A 23,451-nucleotide genomic window follows, 5' to 3' on the forward strand; every position below is an offset into this window, starting at 1 on the left:
TGTGTATTCTACACAGATTCCCGGGGATCCTTGTGGGACTGAGCTCCACTTACCCACAGCTGTAGCAGAGCCGATAACACACCCTTTACTGGCTACCTTCCTCCCCTGTCTTACTTCCACACCCCCATTGGTGTTTTCTAGAATCACTTCCCAAATAAGTCTCAGGGGCTGCTTCTGCAGAACCACTCAGAAACAGCCAGAAGGTCTTTCCTGCAGCCTGCCTCTTCCTCCCAGTCTTCCTTAGGAACCCCCCCTCCCCCGCCCCTGCCCGCCCTGCTCACGCTCTGGATTCTCCATCTCTCATTCCAGCAGCAGATCAAGGCAACATGTTCTGTGTCCGTCCTCTGGCTCTCTCTAGTCCTGTGGGTTTTACAGCTTAAGCTGAGAGCAAAGGATTCATTTACCCTTCAGCAAAATCTCTATGAAACCAACCTCCTTTCCAGCTGCCTAACCTGGTGCCCGAGGCTGTCATCGACCTGTCCCAGCTTGTGGCCCAAGCAAACCCGGCCTGGGCCAGTTTGATCTCAGGGAGAAACACTCCACATCGGAAGGTCAGAACGTTCATTCAAAGTGAGCAAAAATAAAATTTAATTGTGCGCCGCAGGTATGGGCAGTCTGTCCTTCCTCGGGAGTGACAACCAGCCTGTTCTCTCCAGAGCAGATGAGCTCTGGAAGGATCCCTGAGTCTGGCCACCTTGGGTGAGCCGCCTCAGCCCATGAGAGGGGTCTGCTTCCAAACAGGGGAGGTGCACAGTGCATGGGGACTCCCCCAGCACTTTCCACAGGCCTCTTGGCCCCCTTTTCGTCGCTGCAGTCAGCTCTGACTCCTAGAGTAGCCAGGAGCTTCTTTGGTCCACAGCTACCCTACGGTATCTTCCGGGGAACACAGCCTTCCAGCTCCAGCAGCTCCGGCCAGCCCTCGTACTTGTTTGTGTTTGGGTTGTTCTTTAAGAACTAGAGAGAGAGAGAGAGAGAGAGAGAGAGACGTGGCCCACAGGGGAGGCTGTTCAGAATTCACACCTGAATTGTCATTGTGCTTTTAAACCTCATGCCTTCACTCACTTTGTTCTGGCTTTGGCCCCGTGGGGAGGTGGTGGTGTTGGATATAACCAGCCCATTTCATAGGAGGGGAAACTGAGGCTCAGAGGGACTACAACTTGCCCAAGGTTTTACAGAGGGGATCAGAGCTCAGTCATCCCTCAGTGCCTTGGGGGTGGGGGGCGGCGGGGAGCACCAAGCATGGGAGGTGGGCTTGCCGAGCATTAGCTCCTCTGCCAAATTCTCTATCAGCCCCTCTAGGACACCCCCAGACAACCAGAACAATGAGAAGAAGCATCCTAGCAATTCGTGAACACTTGTCCTATGCCAGGCACAAAGTACCTTATGTTTTTATTCCTTATGGTAGCCCCAGGAAGGGCATACCATTATCATCCCATTCTATAGATGGGGAGCCTGAGGCACAGAGGCCCAAAGTAACTGCCTGTGGCCACTTAGTTGGTAAGTGGCAGAACCACTTTGTAATATTAATTAAAAGTAAATAGACTAAAATCAGTTAAGATTGTGTTTAAAGTGCCTGGGCTTAGTTTACGGAAGAAACGAATGTAAGTGGCAAAGTCTACCAGTGGGATAATCGTGGCTCACCCTAGGGAATAAAGTCATTCTAGATGCTGCTTCTCTAACGCCCAGCGCCCCGTGTGTGGGAACAAAGGACTAGGTGGTTTCGATCACATTGTGGCCTCCGATTCATTTCTGGGTTATGGGTCGACTTGCGTGCTTCTTCTTTGCTGTCTTGGCCCGGTTTTGATGGGTTTGGAAGCTGGGCTTTATGAAGAACCGCGCCTGTGGCCTGAAGCCTCTTCCCTGCCTCCCGCCCTGCCCCCTCCCTGCACCTCACACAGGGATGCGCTGGAGCCCCTGCCCGATGTCTGTGGTCTTCACCCGGAGGCTATCAACAGAGGGCTCCCTCCTTTTCTCCTCCAGCACAGGCTACTTTGTACAGTCATTTTTAAAAAGTAATTTCTAACGACCTGAATTCATTCTCTTAGAAACTCACGCGTACAAACAAGGCCAGCATTTTCTAGACAGGGCAAAAACCCTTGCAGCCCATTGTGGTCCCCCCCAACCTGGAGTTCAGCCTTCTGACGCTGTCCCTCCCTGCCACCCATGGCCCCTTCCCTGCAGGCTGCTGTGCCTCTTGTCTGATTGCTGCCTGGGCCTCCTCCCTGCCTTCTCCACACTTCTCCGTGCTCAGCCGGGGAGGCTGTGCTAAAAGCATCAGGACGAGAAATCTTTGTGGAGGCAGGCTGACCTGATGACAGCTGCATCTGCATTGCTGAGTAGCTCAGACCTGAGCAAGCTGGTTAAAACCTCTCCATGCCTCCGGATCCTGGACTGTGAGATGGGAGGATAATTGTACCTGCTTCATGTGGGAATCAAAGAAGGCGCTGCAGGTAGCTTGCTCAGCCGAGCCTGCACAGAGCAAGTGCTTGCTGAATGCTAGCTAGTCTTTCTTATATATCAATCTGTGCTTGTCCCTTTCCTGCTTAAGCCTTCCATGGCTCCCCTCTGCCTTCGGGATAGAATTCACTCACCTCACTAGACCTTTATGCCTGAATCATCGACTCTTAGCTGCCTTCTGGGCAGAACTAAATGTTGTCACCTCCAAAGATGGGGCTACTTCATGCTCGGGGAAGATCTGGCTAGTTCTCCCACATTTTGGATCTGCTCTGAGCTGGGGACGCACAGATGGGGGACAGGGAGAGAAGGTGCAGCATTTCCCTGCGGGTTCCCAATGCTGCCTTAACTCCCCTTTCCTCCTCTGAGCAATCCTGAGACTCCACTGCTGGGGGGCCTCCCAGACCCTGCTTGGGGACACCCCTGGGTAGTGACCGTGGAGCCACATGTCATGGACCCCTGCTGACCCCTTCCATATCAGGTGGGCTCTCCTGTGTCCTCCTCTTGATGCAAGTTTACTCTCTCCACAGGGAGCTTAGAAGGGGACAGCTCCTCTGGTCCAAACCTCTCTCTTCAGGTGGGGAGCCTGAGCCCTTGGGGGGAAAAGGGGTGTGGCTTAGGTTTCCACTGGGACCAGAAGGTAGGCATCCCCCCTTCTCTGGGCTCCCCTCTCTGCCTGTCATGCAGGCTTCATCTCTACATTCCTTTCTCTTTTTTTCCATGTTCTCTTGCCTTCATCCTTCTTTTCTCCTTTTCCTTCTCTTTTTTGGTACTTATCCGATAATTTATTATGACCCACCTCCTTGCAAAATAGTCAAGGCCACTTCCTGCTGGGGGATTACCCAGTCAGGCCACCCTGACCTCTAGGGGTCCCCACACCATTCTTCCAAGCCACCCCAGTCCTTGTCCATCTATCCCTGGCAACTTCCCTCCACCCCACCCACTTCACTGGGATGGGATGCCACCAGGAACCCACCTGCTCAAAGGGGCTTTTGTCCTTGAGGTCTTTGGCTCCTAAAAAGACCCAGCTATCTCTGAAGCCCAGCTGCTTTGCATAAGAACTGCCCAGGCTGGAGAGGAGCTTCCTGGTCTCATCATTCAGTCTGCAGAGGAGCAGAGAACACGATGAGGTGGAGGGGTGGGGGAAGGGTTCTCAGGCCCTTGGCCTACAAGCAGAGTTGTATTCAGGAAGAACAGGGCTGAGTGGCAAGGACTTCTCTCAAGAAGCCACTTGGAGGGGGCTGGAGAGGTGTTAGTACAATTTTGCTTCTGTTTACAAATATACATGTTTATTTCGAAAATATGGAACATCACAGAGGAACTAAAAATTAGAGTCTCACCCCACTTGACATAATCATTATAAAATTTTAATATATTTCCTTCATGTCTTTTTTTCCCCCAGGTACTGTGGGATCATACCAATGCTTTTACAAACTGCTTCTTTTTTTCCTCTTAATGCTAAAAGGTGAGCATTCTTCCATATCCTTAAATTATTTTCTACATCATTTTTGATGCAATATATCCATATATATATATGTGTGTGTATGTGTGTATATATATATATATATATATATAATATGTCACCTACCAGCATGTGTCATAATTTCTATAACTAGTAGGTCTTTATTGGACAGGGACAGTGTGTCCAGTTTTTTACTGTTGTAACCAAGGCTGTGATGGGCCTCCTAGAACATGTACACTTGTCTGGTTATTTCCCTAGGAAAAGTTGCCAGAATATAGAGCCAGCAGGAGAGTGGGAAAGGGCACCTAGGGCTTGGAAGCATTTGGTTTGCCATGGCCTGGCAGGTGGAGGTTCCCACTTACCTGGTTCCCGGGTCGTCATAGGAGGCCACCAGCACGAGTGCGCCCTCTGGAATTTCTTTAAGGAATTTCACCAGCAGCTTCACTTCTGCAGAAGGAAGGAAAGCAGGGTGCTGGTCATTTAGGGGAAGTGGCCACTGGTCATTCTCATTCTCTGCTACTGCTCTGATGAACCAGGAGTGGCCAGCGGCAGGCTGACACTGAGCTCCGTCTGAAGCTCGGGGGCCGGTAGGAGGTGGCATCCGGGGTGGAGCTGTCTGCAGCCCTTGTCCAGGGGAGAGCAACGTGCACAGAGCAAGGGTAGCCTCATTCAGGTGGTTAAGTGTGGACATTGGAATTTGAAAATTCCACAGGCAATTCAGATGTGCAGCCATAAGTGAGAGACATTGCCCTAAGGGCCCTTGGGGACCTACACCCAAGGTATGGAAGTCTTGGCCCCTAAGAAATCATCTCTCAACATCTCTGGGCTCTTTGCGTACCCTCCACCACCTCCTTCGACACTAGTTAACAACCTAACTTGTCTGTCCTGACTTTAGAGGATAGACCTACTGGACCACAGGCGACTCAGGTCACTGAGAGAGAACATTAGTGTCCTACAGATCCCCAGCTTACACCAAAGAGCAAGCTTCCCTTTGCATCTTGAACACCACACTGCAGGTGCAAAATCTGTGCATTTAACAGAGACAGGCCTAGCTGCAGCACGTTGGGGAGGGATCAGCACCCAGCTGGAGCTTAGCCTTATGGCCATCTTTGCTGCATAAAAAGTGATAACTTACGGCAGCGATATAGGTTCCTTTTTAAGATTATTTAGGTTAAAAAAGTGAGCTGATTCAAAGGAAAATACTAATAATTCAGACGGTACCCTGGACATGGCATAAATTATGCAAGGGGCTCTTGAATGGCTGAAGAAGTATGGGCAAGACTGGCCTAGTGGGAAAATCAGGGCTGTATCTGTCACACGAGGATGATCAGTAGCACTGCCCAGAGAATTTTTGTAAACAGCAAATGTGACGATGACTCTTGGGCATACAGAAAGTGCACTATAATGGAACTGCAATTCTTAGCAGCATCTGTAACATAATTTTGGGGGCCCGGTGCAAAAGGAAAATGTGGAGCCTTTTGGGGCACCAAGCTGGCTCAGTCGGTAGAGCATGTGACTCTTGATCTCTGGGTTGTGAGTTTGAGCCCTACGCTGGGCAGAGAGATTACTGAAAAATAAAATCTTAAAAAAGACAAGGAGACTTTCGTTAAAAAAATATTAAGAATTTCAAGATGGCAAAACTAGAGCATCAAACCAAACCCGAATTCACTCTAAGCACAGGGCCCTGTATGGCCACTCCACCCATAGGTCCATGCCCATGAAGACAAGCCAGTTCTTATATTCCCTGAGGATCCCTTGGACCTAGGGGAAGAATCAAGTCCTGAAAGCCAAGGTCAGCTGTCAACCAGCTCAGTAACACAGAGGCCTGTGTAGTCCATGACCACAACCTGTCCTCAGATGCTTCTGTTTTTGGGTCCCCGTCAGTCATGGTTACATTCAACTTGATAATAGGGCAATATAAAATTTAGTGTTTTTTTAAGTTATTTTTTCCCCCTTTTCATTCTGACAATGACCTCCTTGCTTCTGAGACCTGTGGATGGAGTGAGGGAGAAGGGAAGGGAAGGGAGAACACTGAATGAGCCCCCCAGGTCCTTTCTCCAGCCAGGCAGGGCCCCTCCCACTGATTAGTGTGGGTTACCATTCAATCCCCGCATCAGTCTCATGAAGTGGACACTGTGGATTCCCTCCATTTTACAGATGACAGAACTGAAGTTCAAGAGGTGTCATTGCCTCACCCTGAAGTCTTTGACTCCAGAGACTGGACCTTGTCCATAAACCTGGCCCCCGGCCACCCTGAACACCTGGGGGGGGGGGGGTCCTGGACAGAGAACAAATGACATCCTCTGGCCCTCGGCCAATAGTCTGCCCCACGTTCTTCTCACCCCTGTCTTAGCTCTGTCCCACACCAGGAGGGGACTTGCGTGCCTGCATGTGGACACCCCCAGTCTGCCGGTCCAAGCTCTGTCCACACCACCCTCCCCTCCAGCAACTGCCATGCCCTGGCCAACCTTCAGTCCTAAAGGTGTATCTGTGGCTTCTGCCCAAGGGGGTCACACCTCGAAGACGTCTGCATGGGCCCTGATGCAGGCTTCCAGTCGGCACATCCTCTGGCCTTGCAGACCCTACCTGCGAGGTGGGACTCAGGTGGAGGATGGCCATCATAGGACCCATGGGATCCTCTGAAGCCCTGGGCACAGGACAGGGTGCCGGCTCGCGTCTCTAAGTGTGGTTACCTTCCAAACATTCGCAGCTGTGACTTCGGGCACCAGACTCCCATTTCAATGACTCCTTTGTTTGCAAGGCCAAGAGGGCTTCCCACTTTCTCGTTGCCTGGCTTTGTCTCCTCTTGGGCTTGTGCGGTTAGGTGGGCACAGTAGGGGAGTGATGCCCGAGCCTGGAGCTGGGCCCTGAGGTTGCAGGCACAGGGGAGGGTAGCCTAGCTGAGCTGGGCTCTGAGAAGGGGGGTGAGCTCAGTTCACCTATCCTGATGGAAACCGGCTTTTGCAGGACCAGGACTCCTGCTGCCTGCAAGGGGCCGCTCTGCTGCTTTTCCACTCCTTATTGAGGCTCCTGTGTCAGAGGGAGGGAGGTGGGTTGCCAGCTGGGCAGTGGGTGGCATAATGGGTCTGGGACTTATTCCACCATGTTTTGGAAGATATCGGGATTGTTGGGTGAGAGTCCTGCCCCCACCATGGCTTTGCCAGTCAGCCTGTGGGCGAGGAAGCTGCTGGTGGGAAATTTCAGCCCAGGTAGGTCAGTGTCCTATAAGGCAAGGAGGACAGTGGGGTGGCTACATGCACAGAGAGTTTCAGAAAGCATGCCTGTGCACAGAGAGAAGAAAAGATGTCTGTAGAAAGATGCAGAGAGCTTGGAGCCTCAGAGATATCCTTTCTGGGCCTTGGGAGGCCTTGTCCTGTCCTTGGGCCCAATGGAGACCCTGCAGCCTTAAAATATAATACTCTTCACCCAGCAGAGCAAACTAGGCCGTATGTCCTTGCCCTAAACACTTCAGTGCACACATGCCTGGCCTCCACCTGCCAGCACCGGCATATCTTTGCCTGAAGGTCTTCTCCCACCTCCAGACCTTCCTTTGTGCCCTGGGGCAGGCCAGAAGTGTGGGAAGTGCCAAGGAATTAGGGGCAGGAGCACCCCAGCTCCCTTGCCCCTCGAGACCTCTCTGAGGCATGTGTTGGACACTGGCTCCTGAGTTCCAGTTGCCCGCAGCGTTCAGCTTGATGACACATCACACTGGCTATCTTCCTTTCCCTGTCTCACTTCCCGCTGATATTTTCTGAGGTCACCTCCTTCCAAGTCAACTGCTGCCCTTGAATCCTTGTCTCAGGCTCTGCACCCAGGAGAGGAGTTTCAAAGACAGCAGGATGGCGTCCCACCCCCACCATGCTTCTTTCTGGTTGTCTCCTCCGGAAACCAGAGCCGAGCGTCCTAACACCCCATGGCTCTCTTGCCACAGGAAGCGGCTCAGCCCACCCTGTGACCTCAGTGCCAACAGAGAGGTGCCTACCTCCAGAATACATGTCGAAGCATTTCTGTGTTAGCACCATTCCTGTGGTTCCTAGGGATGAGAGAGCAAAACTGTGATTTCCTGGAATGTGTCATCCTGCCTATCGTTTTGCAGAAAATGGCTACTCTTTAAGGTCTAAAAATAGAATAATAATGGAGTAAAATCAGGTCCTGTGGAAAGCATACAGCACTAAGTAGGTGCCCACTAACCTTTGGGCTGATCTGAGAGGTACAAGAACACAATGGTGGAGGATCTCTGGAATCGAACGGTATCCAGCTAATCTGGGTCTGTGTTTTGCCTTGCCACTTCCTAATGCACCACTTAGTATTTGGACCTCAATTTTTGCATCTGAAAAATGGGCTATGGGAACTAAGCAAGATGTACTTCAAATAGGTAGTAAACACAACAAGATAAATTTCAGCTGGAAAATAGTAATAAAAAGAACTACAGCCGTCATCATTATTCCTACCTAAACAGGAAACCTGTAATTTGAGTCCTCCGACTCTAGAAGGCAAAGGGACTTGCCGTGGGCTGAACTGTACCCAGTACTCGGAGTCTAGTAATTTGAATGGCGTTTGTGGGTTTTGCAAAGGGTCCAAAGTCCTACAGAAAACCAGGTGTTCTGGGGAAGTCGCAGTTCTCACTCTCCGCCACTAGATGGGGGTGTTGCAGAGGGGATGGCAGATCTACGTTTTCACCCCGGTCCCTTCCCCCTTGCGTTAGCTTGGGGATCCGGAAGAGGGTGGGGACAGGGGCCTGGGTAGTGGAGGCTCTCCTGCTGGGTGGGGGAGCTCACAGTGCAGCCCTTACTGGACTCTCAGAGTCACCTGTGTAGGGTCCTTTGAAAGGGGGGAGGGGTCTATGTACACATGAAACTATGATCATGTGCGTTTGTGGATTTTTCTGGAATTAGGGGGAAAAGGTGCAGACTGAAGTTTCTTAAAGGAATCTCTGCTCCCTAAAAGGTTGAGAACTACCAATATTTACCAATCTTTTTGATGGCTTATTATACAGTTGAGACTGTGAGGCCCTGAGAGTGATTTGTTGGATTTCCCCACAGCTGGCATGCAGTAGGTGCTACATAGATGTTTGGAGAGGATTTTAGTCTAGGGAAGTAAGTAATTCAGCTGGGTGATTAAGACCTGGAGTCAGCCAGATCTGGGTTCAAATCTATTGGCTGTGTAACCTTGGGCAAGTTGCCTAACCTCTCTGAATTTCCATGTCTTACCTCCATACGGAGTCCATAGCTCCATTCTAGCATCAGGGTGAGGCCGAATGACATAGCACACAGTGAATGCTCTGTAACAGCTCTTGGTGTTACTGATGCCTGTGTTCATCTTTGGGCTTTGTGAGGGGAGGAGAGGGAGGTCCCAAGCTAAGCCTGTCTAATTGGACACTAGTCATAGAGGTCGTCTCCTGCAGTGGCCCATTTCAGGGAAGAGAGAACCAGCAGGTTTCAGCCAGATGGGCTGCAGCCAGGGCCAGTTCCTGCCCTTCCCACTGGGGTGAGGGGTGGGGGTGTGCGTGGAGATTAGGTGAAACAGGCCCTGTAGACTGAGACCCCTACAGTCATCTGCTGGCATGCCCTCCCTGTAGGAAGCGGCCGCCAATGCAGTGAGTCAGGTCTTGCTGTCCTTCTCAAGACTGGAGGAGGCGTGCCCTGCTTGGCCTCCTGCCCCTCCCAGGCCCCACTTTTCCTGGGCTGCCTTCCGACCTCCCATTCTGGGTGAGGCTCCATTTTTGCTTTAGGCTTTGATCTTTCCCCTGACTCGGCAGGATTTCTTGGCAGAAGGGGAATGTCTCCCTAGGAGTCCCATCCTACCCTGTCACTTCTTAAGTGTGTTCATGTGGTCATAACACACAAGCTTGACCTTTTCCTTCCGGAGCATCTGCTGTGCCCTTTTTTCCACGTGCCCTGCCCTTTGTCCCAGGAAGTAGCTCTTAGATTCAGGGAAATGGCCTTCGCTCTCCATCTAAGAGCCAGAGGCAGAGAGAGAGGAGGGTCTTGGCTGGGGCAGACCACCTGGTCCTTACTCCACCCCTGTAAACCCACCCCTCCTGAAATGTGTCCGTTTCAGGCATGGCTAGAAGTTGGTCTTCCTGCTGGAGATGCAGGGTAGTGAGGCTGTGGGCCTTCCTCCAGGTCTCCTTGCCCCCAGCCTCCCTGCTCCAAGCTGGAAGGAAGTTTCTGGAATGCAGGGCTGGACCCTCATGCCCTCCTCAAAGCCTTTCTGAGGCTCCCTATTGACTTTAGCTTCAAGCTCACACTTCTTAGTAGAAGGCTTAGCCCCTCATCCTCTCGCCCTGCCTGCCTCCCCTCCGTACCTGTCATCCTGCCCACTTCTCTGTGTAGCCAGGAAGACCCTGTGTGGCCCCCAAGCCCTCTTCCCTTCTTCTCCCTTCTCTGCTTCCTCTACAGTGTTGCCCCTGCCTCGAAGGAGCCTCCCCCACTTTTTCCCTGGTCAACCCCCACGATCCTTCAGGCCTCAGCTGACCAGCACCTCCCTCTGGAAGCCTCCCCTGACTACCCCCATCCCCAGCTGTATGTCCCAGCTCTCAGAGCTGTGCTTCCTCCTCCTTCATAGATGTTCACCACATTGTAGTGGTTGTCAACTCCATGGACAGGCCAGGACCTGTCCTTCTAGTTCATGGCTGACCCCTAGTGCTTCTGTACAGGGCCTGGCCCACAGTAGCTGCTGACAGTATTTGATGAATGAGTGAATGAAGGTGTGCAATCAGCTCATGATCTCACATTGTTGTTGGTTGTCCCTCAGGGTTTCGTGTGTGTTGGTTTAGGCCGCATGGATGGGCCTTGAGGATGGGCTCATGTTTCATAGGAGAAGTGTATCTTCCTGGGGTAGTTGCTCACGGTGGGGGCCTGGTCAAGACTCTGGTGGGTGGGACCAGGTCTTTTAGACCTTCTGTCCCTTGGGCTTTCCCTCTGGAGCACTGCTGGATGGCCCCAAGTGTGTAGTAGGAGCTGAGCCAGTGTTGGTTGAATGAATGTGGAACTACCTCCCCCCGCCCCCGCCCCAGTCCTAAGAGCATGGAGGGGGCTGTCTGGGGGATAGGTCAGCGGCTCACCATTCACCAGGGCAATGTTCAGGCCTCTGCCAACGTTGTTTTTCACAGGACTCATGATCCTGACAAAGAAGAAGAGAAAATACAACAGTTGGACCCAAACGTGTAACGAACACTCTGCTTTTGTGACTCGGGAACTCCGAGAGGGCCCACATGGCACTCTGCAGAAGCATCAGGAAGCACACAGAATAATTTGGGCCATCTGTTTTCTCCTGGAAACAAGCGGTGGGCTGGATTCTCTGAGGAATTCTCATGGCATGTTTGGACCAGAACAGTCTGCTCAGAAAAGAGAGAAGGTCCCTGCCTGGGGCTCTGAGGTGTTGGAGGTGGGACCAGGCTACCTCCCCAAGCAGTGAAGCCTGGCTGCTGGGAAGAAGGCAGAACCCAGAACATTGCTGCCGTCCTGCAGCCAGGGATCGCTGCGTAGAGCCCAGCTGTGGCCCTACCTGCCCAGCATCCACACCCCAGTCCTCTGGCTCTCTTGGGAAAACTGTCCTGTACTCTCAGACCAGGTAGTTCTTGGGACTCACCTCAGTCTCCCAGGCCTGGACAAATAGAGCATCCTGTCCTCTGGTCACAGTGATTGAGCCTGGTGTGGTCATGTGACCCAGGCCAGCCAATGAAACTCAGTCTTGGGCCTTTTGCAGGGATAATTTGGGTGGGAGAAAGCTGTCTTCCCAGTGGGGTGCCAGCCTGGGCTAATATGCCAGCCAACCAGTGGCTTCCCTCCTTTACATGAAGCAGCCCATTCTCATGTTCCAAAAACTGAATCTAACAGAGGAGAACAGAGCTAAAGATGGTATGAAAGGGACCCTTGATGACGTGGTTTGAACCCCTGGATCCAGCTGGTCCTGAAGCCTGCTGTCTCTGGCCTTTTGTATATATGAACCACTAAGTTCCTTGTTTTGCCTAAGTGAGCTAGAGTTTGGTTCAGAAACCTGACTAAAACATCTGTGTCTGGCTTCTTTAGTAGGATAAACTTACTGTCCCCAGGGCCTTTACTACCTGGCTTGGATAATGGGTACACAGTATTTCTCTTGAACCTAAGTAGAAGTCTTGGCACCTGCTGCATCTGAACTTTGGTGCCTAGATCTTGACTTTGAACCCTCCCCAGAGGCATCCCCCTTTATAGGAAGCCCAGCAGTCTGGGTATCACACAGACCTGAGTTCAAATCCTGACTCTACCACCAGTTAGCTGGGTAATGCTGTCTGAGCCTCAGTTTCCTCATCAATTATAGTCCCACCTCTGGGAGTGTTGGGGGATTGAATGAGATGAAGCCACAAAGCATCTCGCAAGGTGCTGGCAGATGGAGATGCTGCTGGGACTATTGTTATTTGTGACTCATCCACCCAGAGTAAAAGGAAGCCAGTGGAAGGTATGGGCTGCTTTCAGGGCCTGCCCTCGCAGCTTCTGACTTTGTGAATGAATGCATGAGTGAATGGAAAGAAAAAAAAAAACACAAGACACTTACACCTGGTTTTCGAAGCACATGGTGGGGCCCACGACGTTAGCAGCCCCGCTGCTGATTTTAAAGGCGAAGAACTCTTTGGGGCAGGGCTTAGCGAGGCCACACTTGGCCCTCACGACTGCTGTTGAGGGAACAGAGCAACTTTAGCATTAGCAGCTCAGGAAGGGACCCGGGAGGAGGAGGGGGAGGGGCCCGGGATCAGGCGCAGGACTGAGCTCAGAGGCCTCCTCCCCAAGGAGCCTTTGCTGACGGCCCGAGTCTGGGGGGTTTGCCCCTGTGTTCCCATGATGCCTCCAACAGTCCCCGTCAAAGACGTAGGACACTGGTCGTGTGGTCTGACCACCCTAGAATTCATTTTCGGGGTTCCCATGGCAGCTCTAGCCCCAGCCCAGTGCCTGACTCAGCACACAGCACCCCCAGAACTAGTGTGGAGGAACGAGTGGTGGTTAATTACCACCCTGGTTATTACCAGGGTCGCTGTGATGAAGGGGTTCTCTTGAGAACCTCTCTCTAGGGCCACAGCAGCCTTTTGAGCTCCCAGAGGCCCCCTGTTGGCAACCTCCTGGGGGCCCCAGCATGGTGGGTAGGACGCCTCACCAGCCAGGTTCCCGAGTCTTCAACTTCCTTGTGTATCAACATCCTTATCTGTGAAATGGGATAAATAGGGTGCCTTTCCCACTGGGTTCTTGTGAGGAATAAGTGGGCACAGGTTGAGGCTCAAGACATATTGGGTAGTCTTCTTTTTTTGAAAAACTTTGTTTTAATTATTTACTGATTTTTGAGAGAGAGACAGAGAGAGAGAGAGAATCCTAAGCAGGCTCTGTGCTGTGAGCATAATCTGTGCAGAGCCTGATGTGGGGCTCGAAACCACAAACCGTGAGATCATGACCTGAGCTGAGATCAAGGGTCAACCGCTTAACTGACTGAGCCACCCTGGCACCCCTGGGTATTCTTCTTATCACTCATTTAGTGATCATACTGAACACCTACTATGGGCCAGGCCCTGGGATACAATAAGGAACAGGCAGGTGGTTCTGGCCCTCTCTCACTCCGTGCTTAGAATCCACTGAGGATTCAGTACGTGGCACCTCTGATTATTGTGGCTGCCACTAAGACCTGTGCCTTCCCCGCGTGGGCCTCAGAGGGCAAACCCAGGGAGGGTGTTAAAGGCAGGAAACGTATACAGGACCCCCAAACACAGCCGCTGAGCCACTCAGGCCTCAATTGACCCTTTGTGAGCTGGGACATCCGTCACCTGTGCTTTCAGCCTGGCAGGCTTTAATTTATATTAATGCCCTGTGTTTTTGTTTTTTTAATACCACCTGACAGGAAAATACCTTTAGGGAGGGCTGGGTAAACACGGACTTAGAGAAAGTTCACCTGCAAAAGGAAGGCGGTGATTGGGCAGCCCCTCTCCTTCAGCCCTGTGCCAGGCATCTAGCTGAGCTATGGCAGTGCCTGCTTGGAGCAAACCCACAGGCTTCCTAGGAGAAGCTGGCACATGCCGATGGCTTGCTGCGTGCTGGGCACTGTGGCAAGCACTTTACATTGATTATCTTGTTAAATTGTGCCTATAACTCCTATGCCTGGCATATAGTAGGCACTCAATAAATATTCACTGAATAAACCCACGGAGCATGTGGGCAGGGTGATTAGGGGCTCCAGGGCCCTTGGCAGCCTAGAGGGAGCCTTTTCTTTATGTGTATCAGGGCAAAGGGCCCCTCTGGAGGGGACACAACCCACTGGCACAAGGCTTGGCAAGCCCATGACACCTCTAAGTAAATGTGCTCCTTCCTAGGAGTGAATGCCACCCACCCCAGGGTGCCCTGCTGCATTTCAGCTCACACGCCTAGTGGGCAGCCCTGGAGGTCTGAGTGCGATGCCTGTCCTAGGCTCCCTACCCTGCCCCCCGCCCCAACCTGGAGTTTCAACACACCCAGAGGTCAAACGAGGACATTGTCCCCAGAGTGAGGGCCAGGGATGGAGACACCCACAAGGGGCTGTCCAGGCCTGTGACTCAGGACAGAGAGGGCTGGAGACATGGACCCGACTCCCTTTCCTCACCTCCTAGAGAGGACCCTTCTCAAGAGGCCTAGCACCTGCCTGCGGGGCTGGCTGAGGATGAGGCGGGGGAGGGGTCCTCCTCTCCTATGAGTCTTGGGGCCCAACCTCTGGCCCCTGGGCCCCTCATGGGAAGGCCAGTTTACTCTTGAGAGGTTCTCAACTATGCTGGAGGGATTGTTCCAGGCCCCGGCCACTACCCTAGAGTGTGCCCAGAGCCTAATCAACTGCAGCTAAGTCTGATAAACCTGATGTCAACAGGCTGGCTTAAGCAGGCTTTTCTGGAATTGATTTTCTGACCATCCAGCCTTCACAGTCAAGCTACTGGATGAAAGGGATGATGTCCAGGGGTCTGAGCCACCGGGAGGCAGGGGATTTGCTCTCTGGGTTTGGGTGGGGTTTGTTGCCCCCACCAGCCGCCTCAAACCCTGAGGCCCGAGCCCTCTGGGAACCCCTAGCGCTGTTGGTGAGGTCATGGAGCTCAGCCCTGGAAGGGGAGCAGTCAGGAACTGTGGGCTGCTCTTCAGTAATCTGCGGTGCGACTTGCCAGAAATCTCTCCCTTTACCTTTGCTGACTGTAAAATTGGGAGTTGGTTTAGATCAGGGTTGTCAAATAGCTTTTCTCTTTAGTGTCAGTGGATCTGCTGTTAGAGGCTTAATGATAAAGCCGTAGAGGCTGCCTGTGGGCCTGGAGGGAGAGGGTGCTGGGATTGACCGGTCATGTCGACCAGGGGAGCGGGCAGGGCGGGAGGCAGCACGTGGGCCTGGATTTGCCATCCTCTAGCAGGTGACGCCTGAGTGTTTGGACCAAGGTGTCGTGACACTGTGTCTACTGCAGGATGTGACTCAGGAAGTTTCAGGTCAATGGAGTTGAGGGTGTGGGGCAAATGGTTCGTGTTGGTCCATACGGTCTTTGCTCTCTGTAATCCCACAGTGCACCGGGGCTCTTATGTCCTTCTCAGTCAAAATTCTGTTCCTGGAACCACCTCCCTCTTCAGTCACTACTATGTCGAGGTGCAAGAAGGTGGGCCTGGGAGTGTTGCCTCTCACAAGGAGGTGTTGAGACCGTGGTCTCTGGACCACCACATACAGCTGTGTTGCCTTGGCCAAGAGATTTCACTTCTCTGAGTTTCAGTTTGCCCATCTGTAAAATGAGGATGATTATACAGCACCCACACAAGGCTGTGGTGAGGATTGCAGGAGATGCCTGTAAAGCTCTGAACATGGGGTCTGGCACATAGTAGGCCTTCCATCATGGTACTATTATCATCATCATTACTGTCCTTACTCCCACCTTCTCCACACTTCGGGAGCTTGGGTCCTGGCCAAAGCCCTGCTCAGACATGTGCAGTGTCCCACATTTGGGGCCTCAGCCACGGGCTCCCCTGCAGCCCCACACATTCCTGCCTCTAGGCCTTTGCCATTCCCTCTTCTCTGATGCCTTCCATGACTCCATCTCATTGGAAGGGGGCAGCCCTCCTGGAGCCCAGAACACTTTGCCCCATCTCTCTTGGCATGTTTGGCACTTCTACCCCAACAGACAATCAACACCCACTTCTGTTTGCCCCTGGGGGCCTCTGTAGTGCCCGACATGGCCCCTCATACTTGGTAACAGGAACTGTGAGTCAAGCCTGGGGTCCCTGCATGATGATAATAAGCATAGCCCCCATCTTCTGGCCCAGAGGCCCAGGGGGGAGGCCGCTGTGCTCGGCCAGGTGCCGTGACGGGGAGGCAATCCAGACTGCAGGGCGAGGGGACTGGGGAAGGGAGAGTTGAGCCATAGAGTTGAGAATCTATCAATGGGCCACAAGGCTTGGGGGCTTCGGAAGGCAACATTGGGCCATGGGAGGAGAGAGCTGGGCAGACTCTGGACACAAAGATGTTTCCAGGACCTGCAGGGCCGGGAATAGCAGCCCTGGGACATCTCACCCTAAAGCAAAGGCAGGGCTGGGGTGATACTCACGGATCTCCTTGGTGACCAAACCTGCCGGAGAGAAGACAGATCTGGTTAGAGAGGAAGTGCCTTGGGTGCTCCCTGCTGGAGGCTGGGGTGTGGGGTGTGGGGCATGGCATTGGCCTGGCCAAGGGATCCTCCTCCCCTGCAGGATGTCCCGCCCTTTCAGGGAGCCCTTGCTCACTTGCCACTGCTACCCCTTTACACACACACACACACACACAGCACTTCCTACTCTAACAGAGCATGTTATTAAATGCATAAAATAAAATAGATTAGAAAGGAAACCAACTGTATATCAATACAGAAATAAAACATTAAAAAATAAATTTGTGCTGTGGTAATATATGTGCTTCTATATTAATGCATTAAATAATAAGGTGGGGTGTGTGCAGCCAGGCTAGGAACCCCTGAAGACAATGAATGTTGTCTTTCAGTGGCTGAACATTAATGGTTTTCGATGACCACTGTTCCCACTGGTGACATTTTCTGTCACCGTAAGCATTTCTCGAGACTCTGGATCATGTTAATGCACTTCTGTATATTCTGTAATTAAGTCTGTTTGTCTCCCCAACTCAGACCATGAGTGGGGGCCACATGTTAGGTCCCTGGGACCTAACACAGAATAGTTGCTCCATGATTGTTGGCTGGAGGTATTGATTTACCTCAGGTAGCTGAGTTCCGGGGTATCCTTCCTTTCTTTCCTTCTTTCTTTTTTCAAGTTTATTTTCTTTATTTTGAGAGAAAGAGAAAGGGAGAATCCCAAGCAGGGAGCTGTCTGCATGTCAGCATGGAGACCGACAAAGGGCTCAATCTCACAACCGATGGTGACCTGATCTGAAATCAAGAGTCGGATACTTAACTGACTGAGCCACCCAGGTGCCCCTGGGGTTTCCTTTTAAACACTGTTCTCTTTCTCACCTCAGGCTTGGGCTGTCTCTTCTAGAGGACACACCTGATCTCCACTCCTGCTCTGAGCCTCCTGTACTGACCTGGGCCCATCCCTTCCCAGGCTGTCGGTACAGCCAAGTCAATCTGTATGAAAGCAGTGCCCAGGGACATGTTGGCCACCATGAATCTATATAAATCATCTTGACATGGGTGTGAGCCATGCTTGACAAGAAGTGTATGAGGTGAGGGATCTCGGAGACTCCTCTGTGGGATGACTGGCTTCTCACAGCTGTGAAGTTGTGAGCTAGCCTGGGCCACTAGAGGTTATTATGTTTGATTGTGTCAATGGAGGTGGTTCTCTGAATCCAAGGAGAACAAATGCAGAGGCATAGATAGCTGCCTTTTCTCTCCTTCCTTTAAAAGAATTTGGACCTGTGAGACCACAGTTCCCATTCCTCCTGACATCTACAGGGAGCATTTGGGCAAGTTTCTTAAGAAAAGAAGGAGATGAGGAAACTTACACCACACCATGAGGTCATGTATGAGTCCACTCCACAACCAAATCTTGGATCACCTCATGGGGCATTTGTGCAGATTATATGAGATTATTCATGTAGGTAACTGGTATTACTTACTCATCCATCATCCCCCCCCATCCATCATCCACTCATCTGTTATCCACCCGTCCATCCGTCCATCCACCCACCTGTCACTCATTCATTACCCACCATCCATCACCTATCCATCCATCCATCCATGCATTCATTTTTCTTTCACTCATCAAATGTTTACTGAGTATCTGCTCTGCACCAGGTGCTAGAGAAATGGATGTACACAAGATAAAATCCTTGCCTTCAGGAAGCTGACACTCTAGGGGCTGGTGATAGGCAACGGCCAAGTAGACAAGTAAATAAACACTGGTGAAGCTCTAAAGGAAACAGGCTGACATGAGAGGCAAAAGTAGGACAAGGGGGTGTGGCTGCAGCTGGGGTGTGCAAGAAAGGCCTCTATGAGGAGGTCACATCAGAGCAGAGACCTGAAGTCTGAAAGGAGCTGGCTGCAGAGAGATGTGCAGAAAGAGTGTCCCGGGCAGAGGGAAAGCAGCTGCAGCTGGAAGCCACAATGCTCAGTTTTCTCCCTCTTGGCCTCCCTCTCTCCCTCCCTCCTTCCTTCCTTCTTTTCTTCCTCCCTCTGTCCTTCCTTCTCTTTCCTCTTTCTTCTCGGAATCACATGTCCAAAATGACCCCTTGATGTAGGTGCGTGTTTCGGCCAGGGCCTCGGAACACTTCCGTGTTCCCCATGGGCTCCAGCCTTCCCGACAGCCTCCACCCCCACAGAGGCTGGGATCCCAAAGGCAGCCCACACCATGCCGTATCTGGTGGCCCATCTCCTGGGCCACCCACGGACAGAGGGAGGAATATATCCTTGGCCCTGTCCTGGTCCATAGGCCCTACCCCCCAGGAGTGAGCCCCACTCACTCAGCCAGCGGGGCAGACGGATAGTTTTCGCGTTTAAGCTGATGTAGCTGCGAATAAAGATCCATGTGGTGACCAGGGCAAAGATGAGGGCCAGGAAGCGAAGCACACCTGCAGAGCAAGGAAATGCTGCCATGAAGCCACATCACAAGGCCAGATAGCAAGATTCTTACCAAATCCCCACAGTGAGACCATGCCACGGGACCCCACTGAGGGACCCTGTGTTGTAGCTCCAGATCAAGACCCACACCTTGGACCGGTTCAGGGGACCACGTGGTGAGACCACGTGTGAATCCACGCAGTGATCAAGTGGTGAGATCACACTACAAGATTACATGGCAATATTTCCCAAAGTGAATCCACTGGGAGGAAAAGGTAGAAATGCACCTTCCGGGGCTCCGCTTAGCCATCCAGAGACAGAATCATTGAGGGTGAGGCCTGGAATCTGCACTTTGGAGGCTGGAGAGGTGTGTTGTGAAAACAGGAGGCAACTTCTACTGCAGACAGCCCTAAGAGGCGAGCCTCCCGGCAGGACGTGGAAGGCTGCGTCCAGGGCCCCGGGCGGCCGGTGCTGCTGTGTGATGTTGGGCGGACCTCAGGATCTTTGGGTAGGAGTGCCTCAGTCAGAGTGAACATGGTTCAACACCCTTGCCTCTGAGCCTGCAGCTTATTGGGAGGGATGTGACAGCTGTCCCTGGTAGGCAGCCTCCAGGGTGGCTTGGGGCCGGCCTCCCACACTTTCCATCACTCCCCCTGAAAGCCACCACAAATAGCCACACAATGCTGTCTATAGAAATACACATGGCCTCGCTGCCACGGCTTCCCTGGCCTCGCGGCCAGATTGCTTCCGCATCAGTGGGGAGCAACCCCACACACAGGACAGACCCCCCACCCCCCACCCCTCTGAGCTCCGTGTCCTGTCTCTTCCCTTACTCTCCCATGAGGGTCAGAAGCGGGCTCCACTATGCCTCCCAGCTCAGGGACCCTAGTGGCCCTGCCGTCATCAGGCCACGTTTCTCTAGCTCCACCCCTGACCTCCATGTGGCCCTGAAATCAACTCCATGGTCTCATGCTGGTTTCTGGCTACTTGGGGGTAGGGGAGAAGACTCCCTGGATCCTGGGGGGCAGGGCTCAGGTCTGTGGGAGTCCCTCATCTTCTGGGGTGCAGTGTGACTGTAGGCACCCAGAATTCTCCCTGGGTATTATACAGTCATTTTGTTAGGGCACCAGGAGAACAGCTTTTACATACATTATTTCAGTTCATCCTCACAATAAACTTCTGTGTTACATACTATTGACTATCCCCATTTTACAGATGAGGAAACTGAGGCTCAGAGAGGTGGTCACTTGGCTGGTAAGTGACAACGGTGGGGTTTGAACCCAGGGAAGTAAGCTAACTCTAAAATTTGTGCTCTTCCCTACAGCTGTTTGGGAATATAGATGAATTGTGTCCATTTCTTACTTGGTGCCTCAGTTTCCCTATTTGTACAGACAGAGTATAGCATGAGGGTGTGGATGAGAAGGCAAAAGCTACTCCTTGTGCCCAGCCCCATGATGTGAGGATTCTAGACTAGCCCTCCTTGAGACAAATATTTTGTCCCTAATTTCCTACCAGGATCAGATATTTCCAAAACAGGGTCACTCCCTGTGATCCCAGCCAGATGGGATCATCGTGCCAAGCTTCTCTGGTCCCTCAGCCTAGAGGCAGGAGGTCTCCTTTTCTCCTCTTCCAGGCTCCCCCTGGATGGGTTTCCTCCTGGAATTCTGGCCTGACCATTTGAGAGCACATATGGCCAAACAACCTGGGAGTCTAGGACTGCCTGCACTGCTGGTCGAAAAATGATTCCCATATCGATTTCAGACCTCAGCCTTGAGCCTAAGAATCCTCAGAGCCTGACCCTACCTGACACTCTCATCTTGTCCAGGTGAGGAGTGGCTTGGGGTCAGTGTTAGCCTGTGGAGAGAAGGAAATCAAATTGGAAACTGGCACCTGGGGTCTGAAAACAAATAAGGCTGACAATTAGGGACAGGTACCTCGAACTGAGGAGATCACAGACCTTTCAGTTTGGTTCCTCACCATCTGCCACCTGTTCCCTCTCTGCCTCCACCTCTCCTTCACTTTTGTCCCTAGAACTTTATTCAATTCAGCATGTCTTTTTTGGTGCAGACATTGGCCAGTGGAGGAAGGTGAAGTCGGCCAGCCACTGTCTCTTGGAGGGCTGGCTTATTCACTCATCCATCCATTCATCCTCCCTCCCTCCCTCCCCTCCCTTCCTCCCTCCCTCCTTTCTTCTTCACTCCCTCCTTTCCTTCCTTCCTTCCTTCCTTCCTTTCTTCCTTCCTTCCTTCCTTCCCTCCAGCTAGCCGAGAGACATTGAGCCTGAGCTAGCTAGCCCTAGTCAAACCAGCAGGAAGACAGAAGCTCGAGTGAGCTCGAGTGAGAGTACCAAAATGAAGAGTAATGAGGACTCTCCCATGACAGCTGAGTTTGCACAGGGTGCTATATATGCAATTGAATCCTCCTTGAATTCTCATACTCCCCCATTTTAGGGGTAGGTAGACCAAGACTCCTTATGGTTAAGCCCAGGATTATTCAGATTGTAAGGATGGGAGTCAGAATTTGGATGCAGGTCTCCACTGCCCAATCCCCACAGGGTCCCATTGCCAGTGCTTTTGTCTCAGGAGAGTCGAAATTGGGGTTTCCTCCCTTCTTGAGACCTGGGCAGGGGTAGGGTTGTCCTTGGCCCCTCCTCCTTTCCCCTGTGCCACCCCCCAAGTGCTGGGCAGTTACCAGTGATTTGGCAGCTTTGAAGACCCCCAGTAAGTCTCTAGAGACAGAATGGAGGGGAGGGCGGGGCTGGTGGTAACTGTTCCGCGTCTGTGACCCGCTGCAGCCAGCTGGAGGGGCCCTGACCTCAAGGACTACTCCCACCACTCTTCCTGCCCCTCCCATCCCAGAATCTTCTTTATCCTAAGAATCTATCTCAACAGACGTGGTTTCCAAAGTCCAACTGTCGAGGACCCAGATAAGAGACAGGAGGCTTGAGGTCTGCCACTGAAGCAGTGGGCTGGGTCAGTCCTTGACATTTAAACAAGAGTAAGCACTAGTGCAAATCTGCATTTCCTTTTGTTAAGCAGGTATAAAAACGCTCCCCTCCCCCCACTCTGGCCCTGCCTTCCAGGTCCTTCCAGGTGAGAGAAGTGAGCCGTGCCTGGCACCACCCACAGAGATTTTGTGGGACTTTAACTTCCTGAAATTCAAATTACCAACCCCCCCCCCCTTTTTTTTCCAGATACAAAAGCATGTTATGCTTTTGAATGTTCATAGGATGTGACCTATAGTGAACAGTGACTTACAGAGAGCCCAGGCCAGAGATGAGGCTGGCAGGACATTCTGTGGGATCCCCATATGTGGAGGCTCCAGGAGAGCTGGGGGCCCAGCCAGATGGAAGGAAGTATGAGGACAGGGTCAGATAGATGAGGTGGCACAGATGAACAGATACTGATATTCGCAGACAGCGAGTCAGAGACAGAGCTTGGAGAGAGCAAGGACAAGGGGACAGGGAGACGGCAGAGATATAAAGAGAGAAAGAATGAGACAGGGACAGAGGACGAGAACAGATAAAGGGGCAGAGGTAAAGAGCAAATACAACATGCACTTACCCAGATTCGAAGGGAGAAAGAGTGCCATTCAGAAAGACACAAGAAAGATAGGACAGAGGCTGGGGCACATACCTGGCAGGGGGCTAGCTTCTTGCTGGCATGCCCATGCCAAGCAGGTTCTGGCTTCAGGGTGGGGGTGGGGAGGGGCGGGGCAGCGACGGCTCTTCCAGCCGGACGTGTCCACTCTGCACCTGCAGGGCTCTCCAGTCTCCTGAGTCCCTGGCCGGCTCACCCTGGCAGCCCGTGGGTGCTCTGGAGACTCCAGCTCCAGAGTCACGGGCTCCGGGACGGGACTGCTGGGGGCGGGGAGGGAGGAAGACCGGCCCTTGGGACAGGTACGCAGGGTGGGGCAAAATTCCCTCTGTAGCCACCCAGACCCAAAAGTCTCTTTCCTACCTGTTCTTGCGAGATTTGTCTGTCACAACCTGTTATTCAGGTTACGTAGCTGTGGGGCAAAGGTGCAGGGAGAGAGGTCTTCCTGCCCTTGCATGCTGGCTTGAGGCCTAGGCATACATATGGTGGCTCCAGGGTGGTAGGTGGTCACAAGGTCAGCGGGGTGGGAGGGTGGAAAGTAGGGGATGGGGGAGGAGAGGTGCGGAGTAGGAGGGCAGAGCCCCTTTTTCACCCTTGAGGTCCTTGAGCCTCTCCCTTTGTCCTGCCCCTCCCCTTGAGCCCCTTTGGACTGGTTGCAGTTCTTTTGCATAAGCCCCAAGCATGGTTTTCTTTTCCAAGGCAGGCCTTATCTCCTGTAGGTCTAGGGCAATGCTGAGCACGGAGGAGGTGCTCCATGAATATTTTGGGACTGAATGAACTCCATTCTTGCCTAGTCCTGAAAGGTTAGGACAGTTAAAGTTCAGAGAGGACAAGTGACTTGTCTAAGGCCACACAGCCAATTGTGGATTTCCTTTCTGAAGCATTCTCTGAGCACTCATGGCAAGGCAGGCTGTGTATTAGGCAGG

The 23,451-nt window shown here is 52.4% G+C and overlaps 1 protein-coding gene and 1 long non-coding RNA gene across 6 annotated transcripts in view; one reads left to right on the top strand and one right to left on the bottom strand.

Annotated features, from left to right (window-relative positions):
• The window catches only part of LOC125158322 (uncharacterized), a 112,902-nt gene extending 100,975 nt beyond the window's left edge, over nt 1–11,927 (top strand). The window contains exons 2-3 of the long non-coding RNA XR_007149348.1: nt 3,857–3,919; nt 11,031–11,927. This is a non-coding gene — a long non-coding RNA (uncharacterized LOC125158322). The remainder of the gene's footprint in view (nt 1–3,856; nt 3,920–11,030) is intronic.
• On the bottom strand, nt 565–22,870 carry FAM3D (FAM3 metabolism regulating signaling molecule D). 5 transcript variants are annotated; one of them, XM_047845201.1, is made up of 10 exons: nt 22,565–22,870; nt 20,733–20,783; nt 18,833–18,940; nt 16,473–16,493; nt 12,452–12,566; nt 10,983–11,041; nt 7,899–7,949; nt 4,279–4,363; nt 3,431–3,557; nt 565–954 (listed from the first exon to the last, which is right to left on the bottom strand). In XM_047845201.1, the coding sequence occupies exons 2-10, from the start codon at nt 20,743–20,745 to the stop codon at nt 865–867; spliced, it is 669 nt and encodes a 222-aa protein (XP_047701157.1). In that variant the 5' UTR covers nt 20,746–20,783; nt 22,565–22,870; the 3' UTR covers nt 565–864. The 5 variants fall into 5 exon arrangements, with proteins under 5 accessions (XP_047701157.1, XP_047701139.1, XP_047701149.1 ...); XM_047845183.1 differs by having other exon boundaries at nt 12,452–12,569; nt 22,565–22,868; XM_047845193.1 differs by lacking the exon at nt 22,565–22,870 and adding an exon at nt 21,621–21,726 and having other exon boundaries at nt 12,452–12,569.
• Between the last annotated feature and the right edge of the window lie 581 nt (nt 22,871–23,451).

Source organism: Prionailurus viverrinus, chromosome A2, assembly GCF_022837055.1.
Source record: "Prionailurus viverrinus isolate Anna chromosome A2, UM_Priviv_1.0, whole genome shotgun sequence".
Classification (NCBI taxonomy): domain Eukaryota; kingdom Metazoa; phylum Chordata; class Mammalia; order Carnivora; family Felidae; genus Prionailurus; species Prionailurus viverrinus.

Bases quoted from the DNA above. Each gene is read 5' to 3' on its own strand.
- FAM3D (XM_047845183.1), bottom strand. The intron at 16,494-18,832 runs GTGAGTGGGGCT...TCTCTCCGGCAG, and splicing joins CCGTCTGCCCCGCTGGCTGA to GTTTGGTCACCAAGGAGATC. The intron at 11,042-12,451 runs GTAAGTGTCTTG...CTTCTTTGTCAG, and splicing joins ATGTGCTTCGAAAACCAGGT to GATCATGAGTCCTGTGAAAA.